Source organism: Crinia signifera, chromosome 3, assembly GCF_055691185.1.
Source record: "Crinia signifera chromosome 3, ASM5569118v1, whole genome shotgun sequence".
Classification (NCBI taxonomy): Eukaryota; Metazoa; Chordata; class Amphibia; order Anura; family Myobatrachidae; genus Crinia; species Crinia signifera.
The window spans coordinates 300,457,769-300,485,153 of NC_139219.1; the positions used below are offsets into that span (position 1 = coordinate 300,457,769).

The 27,385-nt window shown below is 47.2% G+C and overlaps 1 protein-coding gene across 1 annotated transcript; it reads left to right on the plus strand.

Annotated features, from left to right (window-relative positions):
* The first annotated feature begins 17 nt into the window (after positions 1–17).
* CPSF3 (cleavage and polyadenylation specific factor 3) lies at positions 18–26,746 on the plus strand. Its single transcript, XM_083178530.1, has 18 exons — positions 18–197; positions 1,156–1,219; positions 2,382–2,479; positions 12,549–12,677; positions 13,302–13,479; positions 14,507–14,596; positions 14,809–14,959; positions 15,125–15,300; positions 16,101–16,259; positions 16,922–17,068; positions 17,176–17,328; positions 18,715–18,823; positions 19,083–19,181; positions 20,546–20,640; positions 23,175–23,262; positions 24,651–24,720; positions 24,822–24,918; positions 25,239–26,746. Exons 1-18 carry the CDS (start codon positions 127–129, stop codon positions 25,341–25,343), a joined length of 2,079 nt encoding a protein of 692 aa, XP_083034656.1. The 5' UTR covers positions 18–126; the 3' UTR covers positions 25,344–26,746.
* The last annotated feature ends 639 nt before the right edge of the window (positions 26,747–27,385 follow it).

Consider the following 27,385-nt stretch of genomic DNA (forward strand, 5'->3'; position numbering starts at 1 on the left):
AGCAGGCGTGCCGGAAGTGGGGGCAGTAGATGGAGACGGGACTGAGTCGATAGGGGGAAGCAAAAATTGAAGGACCAGGGAAAGCCTGTGTTCTAGTGCCTGCCTGGGAGAGTATCTGGATGCAGGATGTCTGTGAAGAGGAAAGCAGAGAGTGTGATCCCGGCAGAGGAGAGTGACCAGCTCCTCATCAGACCGCTGTGAGTCTGGTTCCAGCTTTCTGTATACTCTGTGTACAAGGGTCTGCATTGCAATCAATATTATGTACACCCCAGGGGGGGCCCTCACATGCTTTCCCCTACTCTCCAATGCACATGCAGAACATGGGGAACACTAACCTTTTACTGTATTGTCCAATCTCTAGGACCAAAACAAAAGGATAGAAAGAATATAATATCAATATGCTCGGACATTTTGAATTAGTTGGTTTGAACCATTGGACAGTATTATTAACATTTTATTTATAAGGTTCCACCATACACATATGGCACACAGAACAATGCAAGGTACACAGTATCTATATGAAAGCGCACCCAGAGATTCTGTTACAGAGGGAGAACTCAAGTTCAGTGACCTCCTGGGCTGCTGCTACTACTACTGTGGTTGGATTTATGTCCTCTTCAGTAAGTTTTTTGGCTGATGGGACATACCATATGACCCGGGGAAGCATGAAAGCCAACAGGGCACACAAAGTGTACCCTTGCAGGCTCGCTTTGCTCTTGAGTCTACATATATTAGGTTGGTGTATTCCATATTCTATACTTTTACTCCTTACACGTGGTGATAATAGGGGCACACCACTGTAATATTACGTTGAAATGAGATGACATTGAGGTTCCTTCTAGTATTAGTAGAATGCAAGTATATGCAAAAGTATACTAAAGCCAGTGAATTGGAACTTCCATTTGATATTTTGAGTAAAACTGGGTACACACAAAGCTACATTACAAATGATATTCCCTCATTTTGGCCCTTCTGAGCAATAGTGTTTGTAATATCATCCAATGTGTATACTCATTATCGTTAACGAAAATCATACTTGTTCATAGACTATATCGCCAAACGTGTACCCAGCTTAGGCCTTCTTGTCTGTAGAAATTGCCACGTAACAATTGGCTACTAAGGAGCTTTGTGTTTATGTGACTGTTCTTATTTCAGAGGCGCCGGTCAGGAAGTTGGGAGATCATGTATCATTGTAGAATTCAAAGGAAGAAAGATCATGGTGAGTGACGTTCTTGGCTCATCGTGTGAGGCTGGTGCTGCTACACCTACTATATCAATGTACCTGTTGTGCATGTTTTATATGTTCAGCAATTAATACCACAGGCTGAGGTTTCTAGTTTAATGACCTAATTACTTTGGACCAACTTTAGGGGGGTTATTCAGACCTGGTCACACTGCTGCGAATTTGCAGTCCAAGTGATTATTTATAGACTGTGCACATCCCATAGTACATATGCTAGTACACCAGTTGAGTAACATGAAGCCAGCGTTGAGCATGGTAACCGGACGTGTCAGGGAAAACTCAAGTGACATCAGCTCTGGCCCCAATCCGACTCTTTCTATCGCAGCCACGAGTAAGTCCTGGATCGCTAGCCAATCGGAGCTCATGGTCTGACAGCTAATCAGTAACTACCACGGGCGCTCCTGATTGGCTGCCGAACTGGCCGCTCCTGATTGGCTCGCAAGCCTACTAGAGTTCTGAAATAGCTGCAGTCCTGCTCTGATACAGCCGGATGGGTTGTCTACTGCTCTGCCCGGCTGTTGCCTTTACCCCAAGTGCCCCACTCGGCTGACCAGGATCTGCTTCCTCTCTGCAAAATCTGGTCGCCAGGAATCAGAATCTGGTTGCCATGGTGACCTGGCGCCTGGGATTTGTTGAACCCTGATTAAGGGCGATTTTTACATCCATTTCTAAGCGATCTGACTAGATCACTTAGAAATGAAGCACGGATCGCTTCATGTGTATGGCCCTGGGTGACGGCAATGCACGGTCCTGTGCGACGCTATCGCCTATCTATCCTGCTAGATCTCAGGGTTTGACCTGTAAACAATAGGCAAAAGCCCGCTCAGCACCCATTGCGGGTACTGAGCAGCGCGTGCAGCGATGTATGCTGAGCGATAGCATGGGCTGCAGTCGCCCTGTGTATACGGGGTTTCTATCTTATGCACATGAGACATATGGAAATGTAAGAACTCTTCTTATAAGATGACAATATTTGACATATTACTCTAATCTCAGAGGCAGCATTCTTCTTTTCCAGGCTTTCTGTTATCAAATTAGTTACTTACAAATAGATTGCTTTAGATTTTAAGTTTCCCTTTTAATGGATGTAATATTTTATTACATGATCTGCTAGTGATTGTACTTATTTTGCTCTTAGCTGGATTGCGGGATTCACCCAGGAATGGAGGGGATGGATGCGCTTCCATATATTGATCTGATTGATCCGGCAGAGATTGACCTGCTTCTAATAAGTCAGTAAGTACAAAGTTGATGGACACTTTACATGTAGGAGCTATTGAGTAGCATGTTTGTACTATCTGTGTACATGTTACACTGGCATGCTGGGTAGAGGGGCCCTTCCCTATGTAAAGCTTGGTGACATATAAAAAAACAGAGTTATGGGTTTTATTTCCAATGATCCATAAATCACATGCATTTTAAAATATGTAATATTTGTTTAGTGTTCCCTCTAAGCTTCTTTTGCAAGGTGCCGCACCATGCCTTTTTTTTTTTTTTTTTTTATACCAATTAGTTTTTGAGTTTTTCCAACAGCATAAAAAATAAGGTACTTGTTTCCTAGCACGGCGCCCGCGATTTTGATTGTATTGATCGGGTCGGAAAAATCGCATCCATCGCATGCCAACCAAATCGCATGCGATTTGATCAACGCGATTTTTACATTGGAATCAATGTAAAATGGTCCCTGAGACCCAATTTTACATTGATGTCAATGTAAAAAGCCCCAAAACCCCCCATTTTAATAGCAAACCCCCCCTGATGGGTGAAATAGACCTCCATTGTTAACGCCACCCCACTATAGACGCTAACCCGAAGCGTGGCGAGCGCAGCGAGCCCGCAACGGGTGGCGGTAAGCGTCCTCCGACCTTTTCATACCCCCACTATCCACGTTGGCGTGGAGTTGATTTTATAAAGTGTGGCGAGTGCAGCGAGGCGAGCGGACGCGCATAACTTCACAGGTATACGCGGGCGCTCACCACGCTTCGGGATCCGTGGCTCGCTGCGCTCACCACACTTTATAAAATCAACTCCACACCGACGTGGATAGTGGGGGTATGAAAAGGTCGGAGGACGCGTACCGCCCCGCTCGCTGCGCTCGCCACGCTTCAGGTTGGCGTCAATAGAAACAAGTACCAAAAATAAAGTACAAAAATAACAATAGTTAAGAAAGGGGGGTATAAAAGACAAAGTATGTAAGGGGGTATGAGTAACATGTCAGGTAAATAAGCGTCTTTTTTATTATTATTATTATTATTATTATTATTTTCTCCTTCATCCTTGGGGACACTGAAGTCTACGCTGGGGAATAGAGTGGTGTATCGGAGGAGTCGGCACTTTAAGAAACTTGAACTGTGGTATGGCTCCTCCCCCTCTATTCCCCCCTCAGACCTCAGTCTTAGTTTAGTGCCCGGAGGAGTCGGATCCTTGGGCAAGGGGCTCCGTTTGGGGCCTTTTTTGTTTTTGCTTGTTTATATATGAGACAGGCAGCCAGCGCGTGCCAGCTGCCTGCGACGTGGGATAGCTCTCCGGGGGGTCAGAGCGGCACCGCTTGCGGCGCACGCGGCTGACTCCGGTCACGGACGCATCGGCGTCTGGGTCCCGCCACAGCTGCCTGCGGCTTGTGTTACGGGGCCGCGACCTAGTCGCCCGCCGGAGAGAGCAGGGCGTGCGAGCGCATAGCGCCGGGTGACGGCTGGACCAGGGTTAATTCGCTGGTCCAGCAGGGAGCAGACAGCCAATCAGCGCCGCTGTGTACAGCGCGCGCTCTGATGAGGACGGAAGGGGCGGACCTGTGAGTGGTCGCGTCCTAGCTGCAGTCCTCAGCGTCAGACGCCGGTGCCTGCCACGCTGCTCCCTTGTCTGCTGTGCCTCTACAGTTCTCTGGAACAGGACAGCAGGACGCTTTCTCTCCCTCTTCAGCCTGGATATTATTGAATGCTGCGCTGGGTGAGTGGAGGGGATTTTCTCTTGTGAGACTTCCCCGCTGGAGAGATTATCAGGTGGGCCTAATTCGGGGAAGGTGCGCTCCTCTCCCCCTATTAGTTTGGTGCTTTTGCTCTTGGTGTGGGGTCCTTGTTGGGGGCTCTCTTTGTCTGGCGTATTTCACCTCCTTCCACCTGTGTGTAAGGTGTGTGTGTGTGTGCAGATGGCAACCAAGTCTCAGTCAAAAGCTTCTCCAAAGCTGTTTGTATGCACTAAGTGTGAGCAACAGTTTACGCAGCATGTGAAGGGTGTATCCTTGTGTAAGGATTGCTTCAAAGGGGATGCTGGGCAGAGTCAGGTCCCTATTCTGAACACTGAGGGAGTTACCAGTGTGTTAGCCACTCTGGCATCAGAGATGGCTGCGTCTCGCAGGGACAGGGAGTCATTGCATGTGCAACTGGCTTCCTTGTCTGCTGCGGAGCCTACCTGGGCCAGAGAACTGATTACATCAGTGAAAGCGTTGGTCCAAACCACTGCGGTGCCTTCAGGGTCCGCAAGTGCTCCACCTCCCCTGAGGAAAAGAAGTGTTCCTTTATTGTTACAGGGAGATACTTCAGAGGATGAACCGGGGGACCCTTTAGAAGGGGATATGTTTCAGGAGGATCATATAGATCCGGTGGAGGACGTTCCTCAGGAGGAGGCCCAGGGTATAGAGGCCCTCATTCAGGCTATTAAATCTACCCTCAATGTTAGCGAGCAGGAGCCGCCGACGCAGGTTTCTATTTTTGGGAGGTCTGCTAAGGCAGTGGTCAACTTCCCTGAGTCTATGGAATTGGAGAAACCTCTTCTGGATATTTGGAGGTCTCCAGAAAAAAAGTTTCAGTTATCTAAACGGTTTAAGGTCTCTTACCCATTTGCTCCGGAGGCTAGGGCAAAATGGGAGACTCCGCCGTTGGCAGACGCGTCAGTGTCAAAGCTTTCCAAGAAAGCAGCACTTCCCATTCCTGGGGCAGTGGCCCTCAAGGAGGCGCCAGATAGGCGTCTAGAGGCGGGGCTTAAGCAGATTTTTTCAACCGCAGGTGTGTCACTTCGGCCCATTCTTGTGATTTCCTGGGTCAGTAGGGCCATGGAGAAATGGGCCGAGGATTTGTCTAAAGGTCTGAATGATCAGGGCTCGTCTGAGGAGTTCATTCAGTTAGCAGAACAGATGCGGGAATCTGCGATGTATATTGGAGAGGCTGCAAGGGATTCTGCGGCTCTGGTGGCAAGGATTTCTGCTCAGTCCATTACGGCTAGGAGGTCATTGTGGCTTAAGTCCTGGCAAGCGGAGGCGGACATTAAAAAGGCGGTAGAGGCTCTTCCGTTTACGGGAGAGGTCTTATTTGGGCCGGAGTTAGACAAGTTGATTTCTCTGGCCACAGGAGGCAAATCAACTTTCCTGCCTTCCGCGGCCCCTCCTCCCAAAAAGCCTTATCAAGGCCCGGCTTTTCGCTCCTTTCGGGGGGCACCTAAGTTCAGAGGTAAGTCCAGAGGATCCTTTACCGCTTCTCGTGGCAGAGGCAGAGGGTTTGGTGGAGCAGCCACTTCCTCAGGACCAGCCGCTCGGCGCGCAGACGTCAAGCAAACCGAAAAGCCCGCAGCATGACTCCCGGCCCTCCTACCTGGGGGATCCCAGAGTAGGGGCTCGCCTGTTGGACTTCCGGCAGGCCTGGGAGGGGTCTTGCAAGGACAAGTGGGTTCTGTCCGTCATTGCGCAGGGGTACAGACTGGAGTTTTCCGGTACTCCTCCTCGCCAGTTTTTCACAATAGGTCTGCCTCACGTGGAATTGAACCGTCAGTTGCTTCTTCAAGCAGTACAGAAGCTGTTGACCGCAGGAGTTATAATGCCGGTTCCTTCCGAACAACGCACAGAGGGGTTTTATTCTCCCCTGTTCCGGTTCGGTTCGACCAATATTGAATTTAAAAGCTTTAAACGAATACATCACGTACCACAGATTCAAAATGGAGTCTCTTCGTTCTGTGGTTGCAGGGCTGGAGCCGGGGGAATTTTTAGCATCTTTGGATGTCAAAGATGCTTATTTGCATATTCCCATTTACGTTCCGCATCAGAAGTTTCTTCGCTTCGCGATAAGGGATCTCCATTTTCAGTTTCGGGCTCTGCCCTTTGGCCTTTCATCGGCGCCACGTCTGTTTACCAAGGTAATGGCAGTGATGGTAGAGGTGCTTCATTCTCTGGGAGTAAAGATCGTTCCTTATTTGGACGATTTACTCATCAAGGCCGAATCCAGGGATCAGTTGACGCAGGCGATTCAGGTAACCTGCCAGACGTTATTGACCCATGGCTGGATTCTCAACTACTAGAAATCTCAGCTGAATCCTTCAAGAAGGATTGTATTCCTGGGGTTGATTTTGGACACGGAGGTTCAAAAAGTTTTTCTGCCTCGGGAAAAGATGTTGTCACTGCAGGAATTGGTTCGGCAGGTGCTTCGACCTCGGAGAGTGTCGGTGCACTTATGTATTCGATTGCTGGGCAAGATGGTAGCCTCGTTCGAGGCTCTTCAGTTCGGCCGCTTCCATTCAAGGACCTTTCAATTAGACCTGCTCAGGAAGTGGTCGGGCTCCCACTTGCACATGTACAGGATGGTGGCTTTATCGCCTTGCAGCCGTCTCTCTCTCCAGTGGTGGCTACTGTCGGCCAATTTGTTGGAGGGCCGACGTTTCGGAATCTGGGATTGGACGATGGTAACGACCGATGCCAGCCTCCGGGGCTGGGGAGCGGTTGTGTTGGGACAGCACTTCCAGAGTCGTTGGTCGTGTCAGGAGGCGAAGCTATCTATAAACATCTTGGAGCTTCGCGCGATTCGTCTGGCCTTGTCCAATGCGGACGGGATTCTTCGAGGGAAGGCGATTCGCATTCAGTCGGACAATGCCACGGCTGTGGCTTATGTGAACCGGCAGGGCGGAACGCGCAGTCGCGGAGCCATGCAGGAGGTCCGTCCAATTCTGCAATGGGCAGAGCGGCATGCTCTGGCCTTGTCAGCGGTCTTCATTCCCGGGGTGGACAACTGGGAGGCGGACTATCTGAGTCGCCAGGATGTTCACCCTGGGGAGTGGGCCTTACATCCGGAGGTATTTGCCCAGATCGCCCACCGATGGGGGATGCCTCAGGTGGACATGATGGCCTCCAGGAACAATCGGAAGGTGCGGCTGTATTGTTCCAGGTCTCGGGATCCAGAGGCGGTAGCGACGGACGCGCTGACCGCGAGTTGGAACTATGCCCTCATTTATCTGTTTCCTCCGTTGCCCTTGATTCAGTTGGTACTCAGAAGAATCAAGCGGGAGAGGTCCACGGTCATCCTGGTGGCACCGAATTGGCCTCGTCGTCCTTGGTATGCCGACCTTCAGGGGCTCCTGACAGATCATCCTTGGCAGCTACCTCTAAGGGACGATCTTCTACAGCAGGGGCCGTTCGCCTACCAAGGCTTACGGCAACTTCGTTTGACGGCATGGCTGTTGAGGCCGCACTGTTGAGCAGAAGAGGAATTCCCAAGTCAGTGATTCCCACTATGATAAGAGCCAGGAAGGAGGTTACTTCACGGCATTATTATAGTATTTGGAAGGCCTATGTAGCGTGGTGCGAGTGCCGTAACTTGCCCACGGCTGTTTTTTCTTTGTCTCGGTTGCTGCAGTTTCTGCAGTCCGGGTTTAAGGCGGGTTTGCGCCTAGGGTCCCTTAAGGTACAAGTGTCTGCATTGTCAGTTTTCTTTCATCGGCGTCTTGCCGTCATTCCTGAGGTGCAGACGTTTCTGAGCGGGGTTCTCCGTCTTCAGCCCCCAGTGCGGGCTCCGGAGGAACCTTGGGATCTTTCCTTAGTTTTGGATTATCTTAAGTCAAGTTTTTTTGAGCCCTTGGATTCTATTGATTTGCGGTTGTTAACTTGGAAAACGGTGTTACTGCTCGCGTTAGCATCGGCACGCCGGGTGTCCGATCTTAGCGCTCTTTCATGCCGGTCTCCCTATCTGGTGTTTCATCCGGACAGGGCTGAGCTTCGGACCAGGTTGGATTATTTGCCTAAGGTGGTTTCATCTTATCATCTGAATCAGCCAATCGTGGTTCCAGCTCTTACGGGAGATTCTGCCTCGCTGAACGTGGTCCGAGCCTTGCAGGTGTATGTGAATAGGACCAAAGATCTCAGAAGGTCGGATTCACTGTTTGTCCTGTATTCTTCGGCGAAGCGGGGTTGGCCAGCATCTAAACAGACTCTGGCTAGGTGGATCTGTCTCACCATTAAGCAGGCTTACCTTCATGCTTCACAGTCACCGCCAGTCAGGATTTCGGCCCATTCCACAAGTTCGGTGGGGCCTTCTTGGGCCGCTGCCAGGGGAGTTTCCCTGGCACAGTTATGTAGGGCGGCCACCTGGTCGGGCCCTAATACTTTCGTTAAGTTTTATAGGTTTGACACCTTTGCGGCCTCTGCCTCCAGTTTCGGCCGTGCGGTGCTTCAGGATGCCCAGTGCCTTCCCACACGTGGGGATGGCTTTGGGACGTCCCTAGCGTAGACTTCAGTGTCCCCAAGGATGAAGGAGAAAATAGGAATTTGGTACTCACCGTTAATTCCCTTTCTCCGAATCCGTAGGGGACACTGAACACCCTCCCGGCACTGTTCAGGCCAAAAGGGGGGGATTTATTTTGAGCGCATGCAGTTATGTTTGGTTATGCATGCATCTGGGTGTTGTTGATAGCCTACTGAGTAGTATGGTTGTTTGTTTTTGTTAATGTTCTTTCTCTCTATTGGGGATTCCCTGGTCTCTTTTCTCCTCTCGGGCACGGTCAACTAAGACTGAGGTCTGAGAGGGGAATAGAGGGGGAGGAGCCATACCACAGTTCAAGTTTCTTAAAGTGCCGACTCCTCCGATACACCACTCTATTCCCCAGCGTAGACTTCAGTGTCCCCTACGGATTCGGAGAAAGGGAATTAACGGTGAGTACCAAATTCCTATTTTTTAAACCTCAAAATAACCCCTGCCCTTTTTATATGTGGCACTGTGCACCCTTACATTTCCCCTCCACCGTGCTGACATGCCGCTGAGAATTTTCGGTGTGTGCCATCATATGTAATGGATGTTATGGTGTGTGTGGTATGATATTTAAGAAGAAAAACAATGTGCGCCATAGTGTGTAATTGTCATTGTGACAGAATATGTACTAGGCATATCACATAGGGAGTATCACAATATTTAATGGGTGTAATCCTAGTGCAATGTGCACATTTTTATGTTTTTTATTTTTTTGTTTCTAATGTGAATTTCTAATATAAAATGTGCGGTGGTCAGCACCCAGCCCTAAAAAATAAATCCTAGAGTGAGCACTAACAGTGTATGACGATGCCATAATGTGTAATGGACATAAAGGATTGTGTATCCTTATATGTAATGGGCAAATCTATCTATCTATCTATCACTCATGACCTGCTGTAATCTGGTGGAAGTATGGGACTGTCTTGACAAATGTCAACTTGTGATGATTTTAGAGTTTGGAGAGATTCAAAGCTATTTTCTAAGAAGAAGCCTGGTGAGTGCATTCCTTCTGCTGGTGAGGCCGATGTAACATTTGAAGAATTACATTTGGGTGTTTTTTTTTTTGTTTGTGCAGAGCAAACACTGGCTGCTTTATTCTTCACTGCGATTTACATTTCCGTTTGAATACACCACAAACCAAATGTAACTCTCTCTGCACATGTTACATCTGCCCCGCCTGCAGTGAACAGGGTTTTTCCCATTAAAGAAGGAGTTTGCTTTTGAAAAAGGAAATATGCTAGGCGTGCCTGAGACATTTATGGGAGGGTGTGTGACGTCCGCTCCAAGACAGATATGCCTTTTTAACAGGTATATATCAAAGTTTACATGAAACAAATGTTAGGCTTACAAGCTTGGAAAATATGTAAAATATACAATTCTGCATTTCAAAGTTCATCTTACTCCTGTTTCAACATTAATTAAAAAAAATAAAAATAAATTGGACTATACCGATTTACTAAATCTATATACAAAATATAGATTTAGTAATCGGTATAGTCCAATTTTTTTAAGTAAAGTTGAATGAAAAGTGTATCATAAAAGACCTTAATAAAGATATGTTATAAAATATCAATTGAACCCTTAATGAATATTGATACAAATTATGGAGCAATCGATCCACTCCATTTTAAAGAAGTAAAAAAAGTTTTCCTTGAAATCTATGGAAGGGGCTGTGGAAATAACCAATGTTGTAAGATGCATTTTTGTGCTACTCCGGCAATGATGGATAGAAGTTTTTCATTTGTTTTTAAAAGCGTAAGATGTTTGACAAATCCCAACGTAGCCCATTCAGGAGTCAGCTGAAAAAAATATAGCCACAAACGTTTTTATATAATTAGCCACTTGGGACCAAAAATGTTTAATCTTTGGGCAGTCCCATAGACCTTAATGGTTATTCTGGTTGATTGAGAATTTGCATCCTTGCGAGTCAATCAGATCCCACCTTGCCAATGGTGGTACGCCACAGGAACGGGAGGCAGCATAAAGGGGGAGGACCGGGCCCACTGCATCCGCATTGTGGGGGGCACGCCGTCACCAAAGGAGGCTAGTCGGGCCCGCTGACTTCACCAAAGGGGGCGGGCCTGGCCGTGCCGAAGTCACTGCCGGGGAAGTGCTGGCATCTATGGCGGTGCTGGGCTTCCCCATGCGCACCGGCAGGAAGCAGGCTGTTCTAGCAGGGCGCTGCTGGAAGGGCAGGGTGCATTTTGCACTTTAAAAATCGGGCAGTGCGAAACGCCCCAATAAAACAGCCTAGCGTGAACACTAGCATCCATCAACCTATGCAAGAGGAGAAAGATATATGGTGCAATACATTTCATAAAATCATCTATAAAAATACATAACGTATGACACCCCCCCCCCCCCCCCCCCCCCAATGGTGACTATTACAGCGAAGTACCAGCAAAGACTGTTCTATTGGTAAGATGTAAAAGGTGCCAGGAGAGTCTCTGGTCATCTACTGGACCAGCAAAGGATCTCTGCTGCCTTCGCTCACCTGTACCACTGATTACAAAACCACTGTCCACCTACTGTACGTGAGAAATAATGATGTGACGAATACAGCTCATATGCAGATTTCAGGTCAGGTTTGTAGCCTTTTGTACACCAATACAAGTATGGCTTCCCTGCTTATATAAATAATACTAGTACCAACAGTAATACCATGATTGTCACCGGAAAATTTTGTGTAGTAAGGGTAAAATCACAAAATAAAAACTAATAAATGTTGGAGATGCAGGTGTGTGTGTGTGTGTGTGTGTGTGTGTGTCCCACTGGTTGTGTAACCATCTCCTCCCCAACTTTGTCATTCTGACGGCTTACACATGTGGGTGCATTGTGTACAGGGCCTTGTGGGCCCCACAGTGACCGCTTCAAGCGGGTGCTTGAAATTCCGTTCCCACAGACAGCTGCAGCATGCGTGTCTATCTCCCAGCCTCTGGGCCAGATGTATCAAGCTTCAAAAAGTGATAAAGTGGAGAGTGATAAACGTGCAGCCAATCAGCTCCTATCTGTAATTTTTCAAACCCAGCCTGTAACATGGCAGTTAGGAGCTGATTGGCTGGCTGTTTATAACTCTCCATTTTATCACTTTTTGAAGCTTAGTGCGTCTGGCCCTCTGGTTCCCTGCACCATTGTCTACGTGTGCGGCTCCCCTCCAATCTGGTGCCACACATGTTGCATTCCTTGCGACTCCATCCGGTCCATGCTGGGAGCGTGAGGTGGTGGTGGTGGTGGTGGTGGCGCCTATACTCCGATCACATCTGTCTATGTGCGTCCACTGTGGTGGGAAATGTAACCTGCCCAGGAACCTGCATAACGGCACAGTATATGACTACGCAATGGGAAGGGCGTATACCAAGGTAAGTTACAGGGCCGGTCCATAGGGTGGGTGTGGGAAACCTGAATGGATGGATACCGTGCATTATAATAGTAGGAGTGAAGTATAAGTTACACAGACTGCGGGGCCCGGCAACATGGTGTACTGTGGCTTTGTGGGCTGATTTGTAAAGTGTACTTTTGCTCGGCGCCCATCCCAGATACGGCAAATGTGAATATAGGTAAGCCTTCTGGGGAAACTGCCGCACCTAATAGATAAAACTGCAGATCAATTTGCCCTGCGGTTTGCCGCATCCAGACAGACAGATGGACTTTGCAGACTTTGCTTTATACTGTGTAAGGATAAAATGTGTGCTTTTTATATTATTATTATTTTAATATTCAATCAGTTTAGCTTGGGAATCCATATTGCGATATCATATGTATTATCTTTATATAGCATGAAACACTACTTTGTTCTACACTTGTAGTTTCCACTTGGATCATTGTGGGGCTTTGCCGTGGTTTCTGCAGAAGACCAGCTTTAAGGGCAGAACGTTCATGACCCATGCGACCAAGGCAATTTACCGATGGCTGCTCTCAGATTACGTCAAAGTCAGGTATACCTATTTCCTTGCAATGATGAACGCTGTGCTATATTCATTTGTTGTAATACCCTGAAGAGTATCGCTAACCACACAAATACATTAATGGAATTCCCTCTGTTCCATACATTAACCCAAAATCTAGCATAAAATAGAAGAGTACAACACCAGTTACTCCATATAGGAAGATCTGCATAATTTCTACTCATAGGGGAGGGTTCAATCATTTAAAAAAATAATTTGCCAGGTGAAAAATCTGCAACGATTCGCCAATCCTCAGTCACTGGCGTTTCCACCTGTTTTTGAGTACATTTTCGCCCATACCTTTTCACTGTTTTGGAGGGTCAATTGGCCCCAAAATCTGGCATAAACACCCACAAATTTGTCAAAAATACGTGAATGAGCGGAATCCACTTGGTTTGGCTCAGCAATTTTTCACCTGGTGAAAAATCTGGCTCGGATTGAATACACCCCTAAATATCAACGTGTTTGGTAATAGAAACAAAGAAACTATGTTTGATAAGTTGGGAATATCTATAATGTTGTCTTTTAGCTCCAGTTATCCCTATAATGTGTAATCCCCAAATGAAGGTGTAATATGTTATGTATATTCTATTGTTTTTTCCCCCTTGCCTTTAGTAATATCTCAGCTGATGACATGCTGTATACAGAGACCGACCTAGAAGAAAGTATGGATAAAATCGAGACCATTAATTTCCATGAAGTGAAAGAAGTAGCTGGAATCAAGTTCTGGTGTTACCACGCTGGGCACGTGTTGGGTGCTGCCATGTTTATGATTGAGATTGCAGGTGTCAAAGTATGTTCTTGTCGACTCTTCAATTTGTTTTATTGCTTTATGCCAAAAATAAATCCCCCATCCTGTATAGTTAGTAGTAGCCAAATTCAAAGGACACGTTTGGTGAGCCACTTTGCTTCTCCTGGTGTATTGAAATAATTCTACTGTGTGACTCCTTTGTTGGTATATCATACTGTAGATCAGAGCTAATATCCATTCTATATAATGAAAACCTGATTCCTAGAACAAGTCTTCAATTCAGCCATGGGGTTAGACCAGGGGTGGCCAAACCGGTTCTTGAGATCTACCAACAGTCCATGTTTTCCTGATCAGCCAGCGGGTGCACATTTGTAGTCATTACTAATATCCCTTTAACACCAGAAAATGCAGGGACCCACGCGGAAATACGGCCCGGATTGGCCCCTTTCACACCAGAAAAGTCCTTGCATTTTCTGGTGTGGGAAGGAGGTGGGCAGGACTCAGGAGGTTGGATGACGGCAGAGGCGGTCAGGAGGTGGGATGGTGGTGGACAGTACTCGCCTCTTCCGGGTTGCCGATCCTCGGTGCACACAGGCGGCGGGCGCAGATGACAGGTCAGATGACGCTGCTCTCCGGGTGCAGTGAGTGTGTCGGATAGCTGCGTCATCTTCATCCGCCGCCTGTCCTGTCATCTGCGCCCGCCTCCTGTGTGGATCCCCGGCCTGACCGCACGGAGGACCGGCAACCCGGGTGAGTACCCCTACCCCTTTCACACTGGCCAGGACCCAGGGTTGAAATCCTGGCAAATTTTGCCGGGATTTAGGCCCGGGAACCTTACACACCAGTGCTAGTCGCGGGTTGTTCCCGGGCCCAACCCAGGAATTTAGGCTAATGTGAAAGGGGTATAACTGTCACATTTTCAAATATTCCTAACAGCATATTCTACAGATCCACAGGTTGCCTGAAAAACAAGAACTGTTGGTCGATCTTGAGGACAGGTTTGGCCACCCCTGGGTTAGGCAGTGCCCAGGGAACAGCATTAACATCTTCTAATTGTCCTATTTTCTAGCTGCTCTACACCGGTGATTTCTCCAGACAAGAAGACCGGCATCTGATGGCGGCAGAAATACCGAACATTAAGCCCGATATTCTCATTATTGTAAGTCTCTCTTTATTGCAGTTTACTTATTTCTATTTTTAATAATTTTCTCCTAAAGTTCGGTTTCCAGATGAGAAGGTTAGATGAATGCGAGGTGTACTAGGGCGTGGAAGGGAGATGGTGCATGTTGTGTCTTAATGACGTAGATGTGAGAAGTCGTCCTTACTAGTGCTAGGATACCAGCTATGTTTTCTGCTCTTTGTGCTCTGTAGGAATCTACATATGGCACACACATCCACGAGAAGCGGGAGGAGAGGGAGGCGCGGTTCTGCAACACTGTACACGATATTGTCAATAGGGGAGGAAGAGGCCTCATCCCCGTCTTCGCCCTTGGGCGAGCGCAGGAACTTCTGTTGATTTTAGGTGAGCGTTTATCATGATCTGAATCGGTCTGAGACACAAACTGAATGGTGTTACTACAACTGGTGATATTACTGTACAGACCATATATTAAGAGCAATCCATTCTTGTGCATTATTGAGATGATACTGAGCCCTGGTGATTACATTGTGCATCATTCTCCTGCAGATGAGTACTGGCAGAACCACCCAGAGCTGCATGATATCCCCATTTACTATGCCTCCTCCTTGGCTAAGAAATGTATGGCTGTCTACCAGACCTACGTCAACGCCATGAATGACAAAATCCGCAAGCAGATAAACATCAACAACCCTTTCGTCTTCAAGCACATCAGCAACCTGAAGGTATGGTTTGTCTATATGTATAATTCCGCTGTGTAATCCGTTGCAATTACATCCATATTCATGTCCGTTTGACTCATTGTAGCTGCTACAAATGTCATTGTTCCTTTAAGAGCAGGTAAAGGGAATATCTGAGACTAATAACAGCAAATAACTGAATAATATGTGTGCGATAACTGCAAATGCTTATTGCAGGATTACAGTGTCTGGATGAATGATGCAGTCAGTTAAGGGCGAAATGCAAATAATAAATCTAACTTCTCATCATTTTTAGAGTTAGGGTTAGGCATTTGGGGAAGAGTTGGGGTTATGATGTTGGAGGGGAGGTTTAGGCACCAGGGGGAGTATTAGTGTTGGGGTTAGGCCATTGGATGGGAGGTTTAGGCACCAGGGGGATTGTTAGTTAGGATTAGGCACTTGGGGAAGAGTTAGGGTTAGGCTGTTGGAGGGGAGGTTTAGGCACCAGGGGGAGTATTAGGATTAGGCACTTGGGGAAGAGTTAGATTTATGCACCAGGGTTAGGATTAGGAATCTGGGGAGAGTTTCATTTAGGCACCAGGTCGAGGGTTGTGACCTGTATGGTACCCTGTAAGGACACTTTAATGTTGTGGGAGGAGCTTTAGCTGTCTATAAAGGAGCATACAGTAGGTATAATACCACCACAGAGCTGCAGTGTGAGCCAGGCATACCTGTAGAATGACTTTCATCTCCATGGCACATATCTGAGCTTAGTGGTCCTTTAAATTGCACTTGGCATATGTTTTATCAGTAGGAGATGTAATGAAATCCTGGCTTGGTTTCAGAGCATGGATCACTTTGATGACATTGGACCCAGCGTGGTCATGGCCTCTCCCGGTATGATGCAGAGCGGTCTGTCCAGGGAGCTGTTTGAGAGCTGGTGCACAGACAAGAGGAATGGAGTCATTATCGCCGGCTACTGCGTGGAGGGAACACTGGCGAAAGTAAGACTCTAACCTGCAGACCACTTGTGCCCTGTGGAGAGAGAATGTTTGGCATAAGGCAGTTCACGTGGACATTTCTTCAGTCCTTCATATCAGCAACATCCTTATTGTGAATACTTATCGGAACACTAATGCCTCCGTGTGGTAGTGGGGATCAGGAAACTGGTCTGATTAAGTATTCACACTGCAATAACCATAAAATCAATGGATTTCATTTTTTTTCTTCATTCTTCATGTTCCGCTGTTGCTGTGTTGGCCAACAGACTGGCTTTATGATGCTCGAGCAGCGGTTCTCAAACTGTGCGTCCTGACCCCAAATTGGGTCCCGACTTTCTCAGCATGGGGTCACGACTCCATGTTGCTGCCCATCAGGCTGATGACTTTTCTATTCTCAGTCAGTGATTCAAGGAGTCTGAAAAATCTGTTCAATTGTCTGTTATTTTGGACTCCTCACAAAATAGTTTGAGGACCCCTGTGCTAGAGGATCTAGACTCTCCAGCTGAAGTAAAACTACACATCCCAGCATGCCTTGCCATAGTTTTAGCATTTCCTAATAGCAAAACTGTGGCAAGGCATGATGGAACTTGTAGTTTCACAACAGCTGGAGGGCCATAGTTTGTTCTAGGCAGCTCATGTTCCGTGTTACCACTTCTCTCCCCCAGCACATTATGTCAGAGCCTGAGGAGATCACCACCATGTCTGGCCAGAAGCTCACTCTGAAAATGTCCGTGGATTACATTTCCTTCTCTGCGCACACGGATTACCAGCAGACCAGCGAGTTCATCCGGGCCCTGAAACCCCCACATGTGGTGAGTGCCTGTTCCGGAATGTTCCCCTCATGTCCGCTGTCTGTATGTGTTACGTTACGTAGTAGTCAGTCGTGTCCCACACCGGCGCTGACGTGTGCTCTCCGCAGATATTGGTGCACGGTGAGCAGAATGAAATGGCGCGTCTTAAAGCCGCTCTCATCCGAGAATATGAGGACAACGACGAAGTTGACATTGAGGTTCACAACCCCAGGAACACGGAGGCAGTGACTCTAAACTTCAGGGGAGAAAAACTGGCTAAGGTAAGAAATCCGGTCCTGGGAGACAAATCCCTCATTCAAAGTGGAGCAAACACCAGAGAGGATGCAGACGTCTACTGTATTTACATAGTTGTGTTGAGTCCTTAATTTTTTATGCTGAATCGCATCCGGTTTATGCTATGGTTTTTTCAGCTCTCATATTAACTATTCTTTTCTCATGTTTTTGAAGTCACTCATTGGGCCAAATGTATTAAACCTTAACAAGTGATCAAATGAAGAGTGATAACGGACCACCCAATCAGCTCCTTTCTTTCATTTCTCAAGCACAGCCTGTAAATGGCAGTTAGGAGCTGATTAGCCGGTACATTCTATCTCACTCTCCACTTGATCACTTGTTGATGGTTAATACATTTGGCCCATTACTCATTGACACGATTGAAAAAATCCACAGGTGGAGCAAATTATTTCACTTTTTTTTACTGATTATGTGAGACCTGAAAAACGTGAGCTGTCGGGGGCCTGATTCAAACCTTTTGGCTGATGGGCGATTTGCAGAGCACTGCAATCAGATTGTTTTCTGCCTAGACAGTGAACACCCGCCCTGTGCGAATGGCTTGTGAAAATCACTTCGTATGTGATTCGTATGCATGCTCAGTCATTGGATAATTGATCACCTTGGGAAATCGAAGAACATTGATCGGGTCTGTATAGCCCCTGAGTTTAAATGCCTATGTATTGCAAGGATAAGACATTGCTCTCTATAGCCACAAACCCTTTTTTGGAGTTTGTTTCCAGTTTTCCTGTACACCAGGAATAAAGGATACGGTTTGTATCATCCCCATCCTCTGAAAATCCTCGTGGTGGCACTTTCCTGTGATATCCTGGTACAACTCTTAATAGATCATCATGAACAGTGCGTCACGGTTTATTAACTGACCGAGTCAGAAGAACGACCATGGACACTTGTCTACGTGTTACTAGGTGGCCATTCCCATCTCCTGTTGACAAGTTTTTCCAGACAGCTGCTGTTTGTAGGCATTTTTTCCCATCCCATGGCTTTGAGAACACCGCCATCTGTACTGCAGTCATAGCCCTTTCTTTGAGCATGTACTTAGAACCAGCTATCCCACGAATTCTCATCATGTGTTCAGGTCCAGTTCTTGTTTCTATGCAGGCTAGTGTAAAGGGGTGGGAAGGAGTATGTTTGTAGGTAGAAGTGTCCCTTGTTGACCAATGTCCAATGTGATAGCGGATGTATATAACCCCTGGTCTGCAGCACCCTGTAGCCTCACCTATAGGGAATTACTAATGCACCTCATATGTTTGGTCTAGCTGTAGATGTTGGTAGGCACCATGTGTAATCCAGACCTTACTTTAGTTTTATCTCCAGTTCCAAAAATCATTCTGAAATGTCCATTCTTCCCACAGGTTATGGGATCCCTTGCGGATAAGAAGCCAGAACAAGCACAAAGGATCTCGGGCATCCTTGTAAAGCGGAACTTTAACTATCACATCCTGTCGCCAAGTGACCTGTCCAGTAAGTGAATGGCATGAAACCAACATGTAATGCAGGGCTGGGCAATTGCGGCCCTCCAGATGTTGAGGAACTACACATCCCAGGATGCTTTGCATTAGTTTTGCTATGTGGCCATGCTGAAACTGATGCAAGGCATCTGGAGGGCCGCAATTGCCCAGCCCTGATGTAATGGATGTAATAGATTGATCACAATCTTCCGCTGCTTAATCTCTTAACTTGTGCAGCATATAAATTGTAAATCGCTGATGTCTCATTTCAGGTTACACGGATTTGGCCATGAGCACCGTGACCCAAACACAAGCCATTCCGTACACCGGGTCATTCAACGTGCTGTTCTACCACTTACAGCAACTCACCGGTGCGTATCCTGTTGAACCATGCTGTCATATTGTGATACCGGAGCCACGGGATGATTTTGTGACTTCCCCTGATGGCTTTCTAACTAGTCTCTGGTAACGTGGCCTTCCAGCCATTGTGGTACAACAGAGCTCAGCATGTTGTTGTACCAGCCAGGGTAGATAATTATTTATTACCCAACCACATTACTGCTTTTTGTGTCATGTTTAAGAGTTTGGTCTGTTTTGATGGGTGACGGGGAGGCATTATGACCTGGAGGACAATCAGTTGGTGCCGCAACAAAATAGAATTACATAAATAGGACTTTGTGTTTGGGAGACCAACTCTGTGATGGCTTTATAGAACGAGCAGACAAAGGATTGGCCAGCATTAAGACTATAGCCACTGGATGAGGGCCACTATTGGACAGGATTATTATGGGTCTGTACAGCTGGTTACAGAATATATCTCTGCTCAGTCAGACAGATCAGTTGGCGTCCTCTGTGTGCAACATGTGACCCCATGTGATCAGCTGTACTCTCATTTACCACAGTGTATTGGCTTATGTTTCCACATCTATAAGGTTGCTGGTATTGTAACTTTGGACAGAAGGTTTTGGGTTCTGCACTGTCTGAGCTTACTATTCCCCAGTGAAAGCATTGGAAACCCCCAAGTGTCCTCCATTTAGGATGAAGTAGTGTGCTCCCACCCAAAGGCCCCTTGTTCTGCTGTTTGTTTGGGATGCGTGTTCCATGTTCTGTTATTTATACTATCCTTTTGGGGTTTTGGAATATATGGACTGGAAAGGAGCGGAATGTCATTTGTCTCCTGCACCTTCCCACATCCCCATAGGCAGCTGTGTACCCCGGCTGGATCCAGACAAATGGATGAAAATCCTCAGTGCTGCTTAATCTTTTTCATAAGCCGTCTATATCAGTGATTTTCAACCTTTTTACCTTGCGGCACACTAAATAGGACTTTAAAATTGCCAAGGCACACCATGAGATCCCCACAGGGCAAAACACATTGGCCACCACAGGAAAAAACAAACCTATTGGCCCCCACATTAATAACAATCACACTGATCTCCACAGGTAACAAAAATAAAATACATTGGCCCTTTACATGAAAAGAAGAGACCAGTAAATAACATTTGAACTGGTGGTGGCTGTAAATGGGTTTGGGCATTTCTAGATGTGGGGGCACACTTGAGAACAGCTCAAGGCACACTAGTGTGCCACGGCACACTGGTTGAAAAACACTGGTCTATATAAATTATATATAGAGTTATTTTATAGAATGCAAGAATGCATACATAAATGTGCGTGTGTGTGTGTAGATATTATATATAATGTAATTTCTTGCACTTCTTTCGTCCCGTATCAGGAGACGTGGAAGAGATTGAAGTGAATGACAAGGAGTCTTTGAGGGTTTTCAGGGCGATCACAGTGGTGCAGGAGCAAGGCATGGTAATGCTGGAGGTGAGGAACATTTCCCTGTTTTTAGCCTGAGAGCTGTTCCATATCCACCACAGCACTACTCCTGCGTTGTATGCAGTCCCTATGTCCACCACAGCACTGCTCCTGCGTTGTATGCAGTCCCTATGTCTGCCACAGCACTACTCCTGCATTGTATGCAGTCCCTATGTCTGCCACAGCACAACTCCTGCATTGTATGCAGTCCCTATGTCCACTACAGCACTACTCCTGCATTGTATGCAGTCCCTATGTCCACTACAGCACTGCTCCTGCGTTGTATGCAGTCCCTATGTCCATCACAGCACTGCTCCTGCGTTGTATGCAGTCCCTATGTCCACCCCAGCACTACTCCTGCATACGTCTCTATGTCCACCACAGCACTACTCCTGCATTGTATGCAGTCCCTAGGCCTACCGCAGCACTGCTCCTGCCCTGCATGCAGTCCCTAGGCCTGCCGCAGCACTGCTCCTGCCCTGCATGCAGTCCCTAGTCCTGCCGCAGCACTGCTCCTGCATGCAGTCCCTAGGCTTGCTGCAGCACTGCTCCTGCCCTGCATGCAGTCCCTAGGCTTGCCGCAGCACTGCTCCTGCCCTGCATGCAGTCCCTAGGCCTACCGCAGCACTGCTCCTGCCCTGCATGCAGTCCCTAGGCCTGCCGCAGCACTGCTCCTGCCCTGCATGCAGTCCCTAGTCCTGCCGCAGCACTGCTCCTGCATGCAGTCCCTAGGCTTGCTGCAGCACTGCTCCTGCCCTGCATGCAATCCCTAGGCCTGCCGCAGCACTGCTCCTGCCCTTCATGCAGTCCCTAGGCCTTCCGCAGCACTGCTCCTGCCCTTCATGCAGTCCCTAGGCCTGCCGCAGCACTCATCCTGCCCTGCATGCAGTCCCTAGGCTTGCTGCAGCACTGCTCCTGCCCTGCATGCAATCCCTAGGCCTGCCGCAGCACTGCTCCTGCCCTGCATGCAGTCCCTAGGCCTTCCGCAGCACTGCTCCTGCCCTGCATGCAGTCCCTAGGCCTGCCGCAGCACTCATCCTGCCCTGCATGCAGTCCCTAGGCTTGCTGCAGCACTCATCCTGCCCTGCATGCAGTCCCTAGGCTTGCTGCAGCACTGCTCCTGCCCTGCATGCAATCCCTAGGCTTGCTGCAGCACTGCTCCTGCCCTGCATGCAATCCCTAGGCCTGCCGCAGCACTGCTCCTGCCCTGCATGCAGTCCCTAGGCCTTCCGCAGCACTGCTCCTGCCCTGCATGCAGTCCCTAGGCCTACCGCAGCACTGCTCCTACCCTGCATGCAGTCCCTAGGCCTGCCGCAGCTGCAAAACTAAAATGTATTCTGTGGTTTGTAGTTGTCTGTGCTCTAATTGGTCAATTTCTTGTGGCCAAATGGCAGGATAATGGCTGGTTTTCCAATGACACCATTAAAACCTAACCGTGCTGCACTTGCATTGACGGTGGAGTGGACTTGGTTAGCATTGTGAGGTGTAAGGGACATTCTCTGGAGCCCTGGGACTCCCAGTTGTGTCCTATGTCCAATTATAGGGGCAGAGACAATTAGCCATAGGACTTATTGCAGCTCCTGGATTTAATGCCTGGTGCTATTCAACCATTTGCCAATTTCCTGTCACGGTAAGCACCTGGCTAACTTGGTTTACCAATGGCTCCACGGTAAAGTGCCGAGAGCTATGGAATTACCCCACGTGGTTAGCCCCGGGGTGTGCACCTAATGCACAATGGAGCAAAAGTACTAAAACACATCAAGGAGATGCATTATCAGCGCACGTTATGTTTGCTCATAACACTTCTGCCCCCTGGTGTGGAGAGGTCGCTATTTGTTTTTGTATTTGTCACGTCCATATCGGTGCTGCTATCGAAGACGTAGCACACTGTTCTGCATGACAATGTATGATCGTTCGGACACCTGCAGCTGTCAATTTCAGCTGCAGGATGGTGATTCCCTATCTCCACAGCAGAGACAGCGCTGTCGCTGGCTATTGCTTTGGGCTGCACAGAAGATGAATAGCAAGATCTTGTGCATGGCCAGTACAGTCTGTGTGCAATCGCCAGAAGGGGGCAGTTTTTGTTCTGGCAGACAATATATTAAGCCGAAAGTGTCATAGCGGCGTTATCCCACACTTTGAAGTGCACCCTCTAGGGCAGGCTTTCCCAACCACGGTCCTCAAGGCACACCAACAGTGCAGGTTTTAGTGATATCCAGGCTTCAGCACAGATGGTTTAATCAGAATCCCTCAGGTACTAATTAAGCCACCTGTGCTCAAACCTGGATATCACTAAAACCTGCACTGTTGGTGTGCCTTGAGGACCGTGGGTTGTGGGGTTCTATATAGGATTTCATGATCTAACCGTATACCAATTAGATAAATGAGTCAGATTGGTGATTTAAAAAAATATTACCATTTTAAAATGTAATTAAATATCCGTCTGTGTTACTGTAATATACATTGTGTCGGTCATCTGGCAAATATTATGAGCTGTAAAGGGTCACTTGATGTACTGATCACATTGTCACTTGTATGTTTAGTGGGTGGCCAACCCATCTAATGATATGTATGCTGACACCGTGGCCACAGTCATCCTGGAGCTACAGTCAAACCCTCGCACCCAGAAAGGTAACGCTCTTATTATATTCACTTGATGCTTACGTCAAAGATCCATCTAGGTCAGGGGTGGCCAAACCGGTCCTCGAGATCTACCAACGGTCCACGTTTTCCAGGCTACCTAGCTGGTGCGCAGGTGTAGTCATTACTAACTGTCACATTCCCCAGGTCACCTAGCTGGTGCACAGTTGTAGTCATTACTAACTGTCACATTCCCCAGATCACCTAGCTGGTGCACAGCTGTAGTCATTACTAACTGTCACATTCCCCAGGTCACCTAGCTGGTGCACAGTTGTAGTCATTACTAACTGTCACATTCCCCAGATCCTCTAGCTGGTGCACAGCTGTAGTCATTACTAACTGTCACATTCCCCAGGTTACCTAGCTGGTGCACAGCTGTAGTCTTTACTAACTGTCACATTCCCCAGATCACCTAGCTGGTGCACAGCTGTAGTCTTTACTAACTGTCACATTCCCCAGATCACCTAGCTGGTGCACAGCTGTAGTCTTTACTAACTGTCACATTCCTCAGATCACCTACCTGGTGCACAGCTGTAGTCTTTACTAACTGTCACATTCCCCAGATCACCTAGCTGGTGCACAGCTATAGTCTTTACTAACTGTCACATTCCCCAGATCACCTAGCTGGTGCACAGCTGTAGTCATTACGAACTGTCACATTTTAAAACATGCTGCATTCATTCCTACTATAGATCCACAAGTTGCCTGGAAATCATGCACCGTTGGTAGATCTTGAGGACAGGTTTGGCCACCCCTGATCTAGGTCATTGAGACTAATGACAGTTACACTTATTATTCAAGTTTTACTTTTATTAGAATACGAAAATTCTTTTAAAATCTTGGAGTTAGGAGAAATTAAAAAATGTTTTATATGGCAGACCATTGGCCCAATGTAATAGCCTCTGAGTTTGACGGGATGCCAGCCAAACTCTGCGGGTTTTGTTCTTTAAAGGGGCAAAATCCGTCGGGGACACTGCAGTAGTTCTAGCTGGTTTAGAGTGCGGCTCATTTTTTGGCACTAAGCGTTTCAACACTGATGTTACGCATATATAAGATGTATCTTCTCTTAAGGTTTCGTAGCTATCCTCTTACAAATTACTTATTTTTCAAAATCTCCCCCAGGAGTGGGCAAAGTATGGCTGTCCGACACCGCATTGGAGCTTTCAGTACTTCTTATGGGGGTAAAAGAGGGGAAATGTTTTACAGTTCGCATCATCTATAAAGATTTATATCTCTGCCCTCCTAATTCTCCAGGATCAGATTCCTACTGCATACTAGATGTGTCAGGACTGACTGGTTTTGATAAGTGGATAGGAACACACCATGAAATGAAAGGATTTGTATATAGACCCGCAATAGATAATTTGTTTGTTTACCAGCGGTGTCGCACAAAGTCCCCAAAGAAGTGGACATGGACTCCTACAGGAAAAGGCTGGAGATCATGCTGCAGTAAGTATCGCTGGGTAACTGTTCCAGCATAATGGGGTGGGCCTCCATTAATGATCTCCGACCGTGCGCTGCTTTGTCTAATGTGACGCTTTTGGTTTCAGGGACATGTTTGGTGAGGAGTGTGTGAATAATGACACAGATGACACAATCACTGTAACGGTGGATGGGAAGACAGCCGTCTTGTGCTTGGAAACGCGGGTACGTGAATCTTTTGTAGAGAGATTTGTACCACCACGTGCTGTGAATACCACCGGCTATGTAAAGGCTCAGATAATCCATTCTGCGAGCAGTCCCGGGGTGATCGCTGGTCGGAGGAGCATCCTCCTGGGATCAGCTGTTTCCCCCGGCAGATTGTCTCCTTTTTATCAGCAACCATCTCTGGTCGCTGATGACAACGCGACACTGAGCAATATATTCCTCCGTGTGTACGGAGCTTCCCTCTTCCCAGTAAAAGGTGGAGCTGTGGGGTGTGTCGTGTTTCTGACAGAACTCTTCTTAATTAATGTTTCCTTCCTTAGACCGTGGAATGTGAGGAAGGAATTGATGAAGATGAAACACTGCGGGAGTTGGTACAACTCGCCGCTCAGAGATTATATGATGCTCTTGTCCCAGCGAAGCTGTAACGCGTCACTTATCTTGTCTGCCAGCTGAATCTATTCACGTCTTGTCTGTATTTTGCGTTTTATGGTTTACCAATGTGTATGTCATCCCATGCAGTTAGTTTGGACATGCCTGTAGGGCAGGCATGTCCAAACTATGGCCCACCAGCTGTTGTGAAACTACATGTCCCATCATGCCTTGCCACAGTTTTGCTATTAGGGTGTGCTAAAAGGATGGCAAGGCATGCTGGGATGTGTAGTTTCACAACAGCTGGAGGGCCATAGTTTGGACATGCCTGCACTAGGGTATGGAGGGAGAATATAACTGTGCTCGAAGCATAGCGAGCGCAGCGGTTCACTTAGACCTGGGGTAGCCAACCCTAGTCCTCGAGAGCTACCAACAGAGCATGTTTTGCAGGTCTCCTCACAGAATCACAAGTGAGCTCATTAGCTCCATCTGTGTATCTTTTCAAATGTGTCAGTGATGATTAATGAGTGCAGCTGTGCAGCAGCTAGGGTGTCTGGAAAACGGGAACTGTTGGTAGCTCTCGAGGGCTAGGGTTGGCTACCACTGACTTAGACGGTGTCAGTGTCTACATTTGGGACAAAAAGATGTGAAAAACTCAGGTCGACCTTTCCAATTTCAACCTTCCGACCCTGTCCACTTTAGCCACATTGACCTATTAGGACGACCACTGAAGCCCTTTCGACCGTCAGTGGTTGACCTAATGTATATCGACATTCATTGAGTAAACTCTATGACCCATACCCATGGTGGTTAGCCAGTTTATAGATGGGACCACCAGTCCAGGGATGTTCTTGGGAGCCTAAAAAAAAAGGGGAGGGGCATTTATCATAGAATGAATTACATATCTGACCCCAAAAAGCGGTTCTCTGGCCCTACCAGGTAATGGCAGTGCTTGAATTCAGTGACCTCCTAAGTCATATTACTAGGTCCTCCTGAGTTGGGTTGTGTCCTTATATATTTACTGCCTACAAAGTGGCTGCCTGTATGTGTGTTTTGGGGAGGTAAACCTTACATTGTGCCAATAATCTGGCAATCTCCGTATAGCATATCTGTGATAATACATGCGTCGTGGTGGGTTTTGTACCACTGACTTAGGAATTTTCCTGCTGACCTCCGCGGGGGAGTAAGGAAACAATTGTGTGATGCGAATGGACGAATGAAAGGGCCCATTGCTGCTATCACAATGAATGGAATCTCCTCCAACCAGCGGTCTTTAGTTTTCCAGCCTGTTCATGGCTGCGATATAGTGCACTGTTCTGTCAGTAACCCCCGGATGGTACCATGACGGCAGACAGGTGGAATCTGTTTCCAATGAGTGTTAATGAAATGTTTCAGGCTGTAAATAATTTGTTGTAATGCTGAATACTCAGCAGCAAAACATTAAAGTTTTTATAAAGAGTCTGTTTAGCAATCTGTGTTCTAGGTAATCACTGTGGGGTTTGTGCAGATTAGCCTGCAGCCCTGTTGCCACTTAGCAAGCATACATTTATAGCAAAAAATATTAGCGGATAAAGGTCTATTCTAGGTGGTTAAATATAACTTAATAACATACAGCACAAAACTTCTGCAGCCTGGATTAAAATACATCCACAATGTACTCTAATGGAATAATAGTACATTGGAGCTGAGATATTGTCTCTCATTGAGTGCACCAATCCATTTCATTGATGTATTTTGGTCCCAAACATCGATAACGTAATGAGAAAAACCAGATAATATCCAATATGGTGTAGTAATTCAATCCTTTAGGAATCGCTCTGTAAACACAGCGGTCAATGAAGGGTGGACAGATATTCTCATCTGAAAATTTGATATATATATTTTTTTTATTCATGTAATATCTACGGTGGACACTGCGTCAGCACTTGGTTAGAGTTTGGTCTATGGCATTTTGGGCATTATACCTAGGAAAACTAGTCCCTTCCAGAACGCCTCAGTCTACATTTAGCAAAGCTGTAAGGAGCAAGAACACAACCAAAATGGAGAACAACTATAAAGGAAACCAAGGGAACCGTCCAGAGCCAGAAATCCCCCAGAT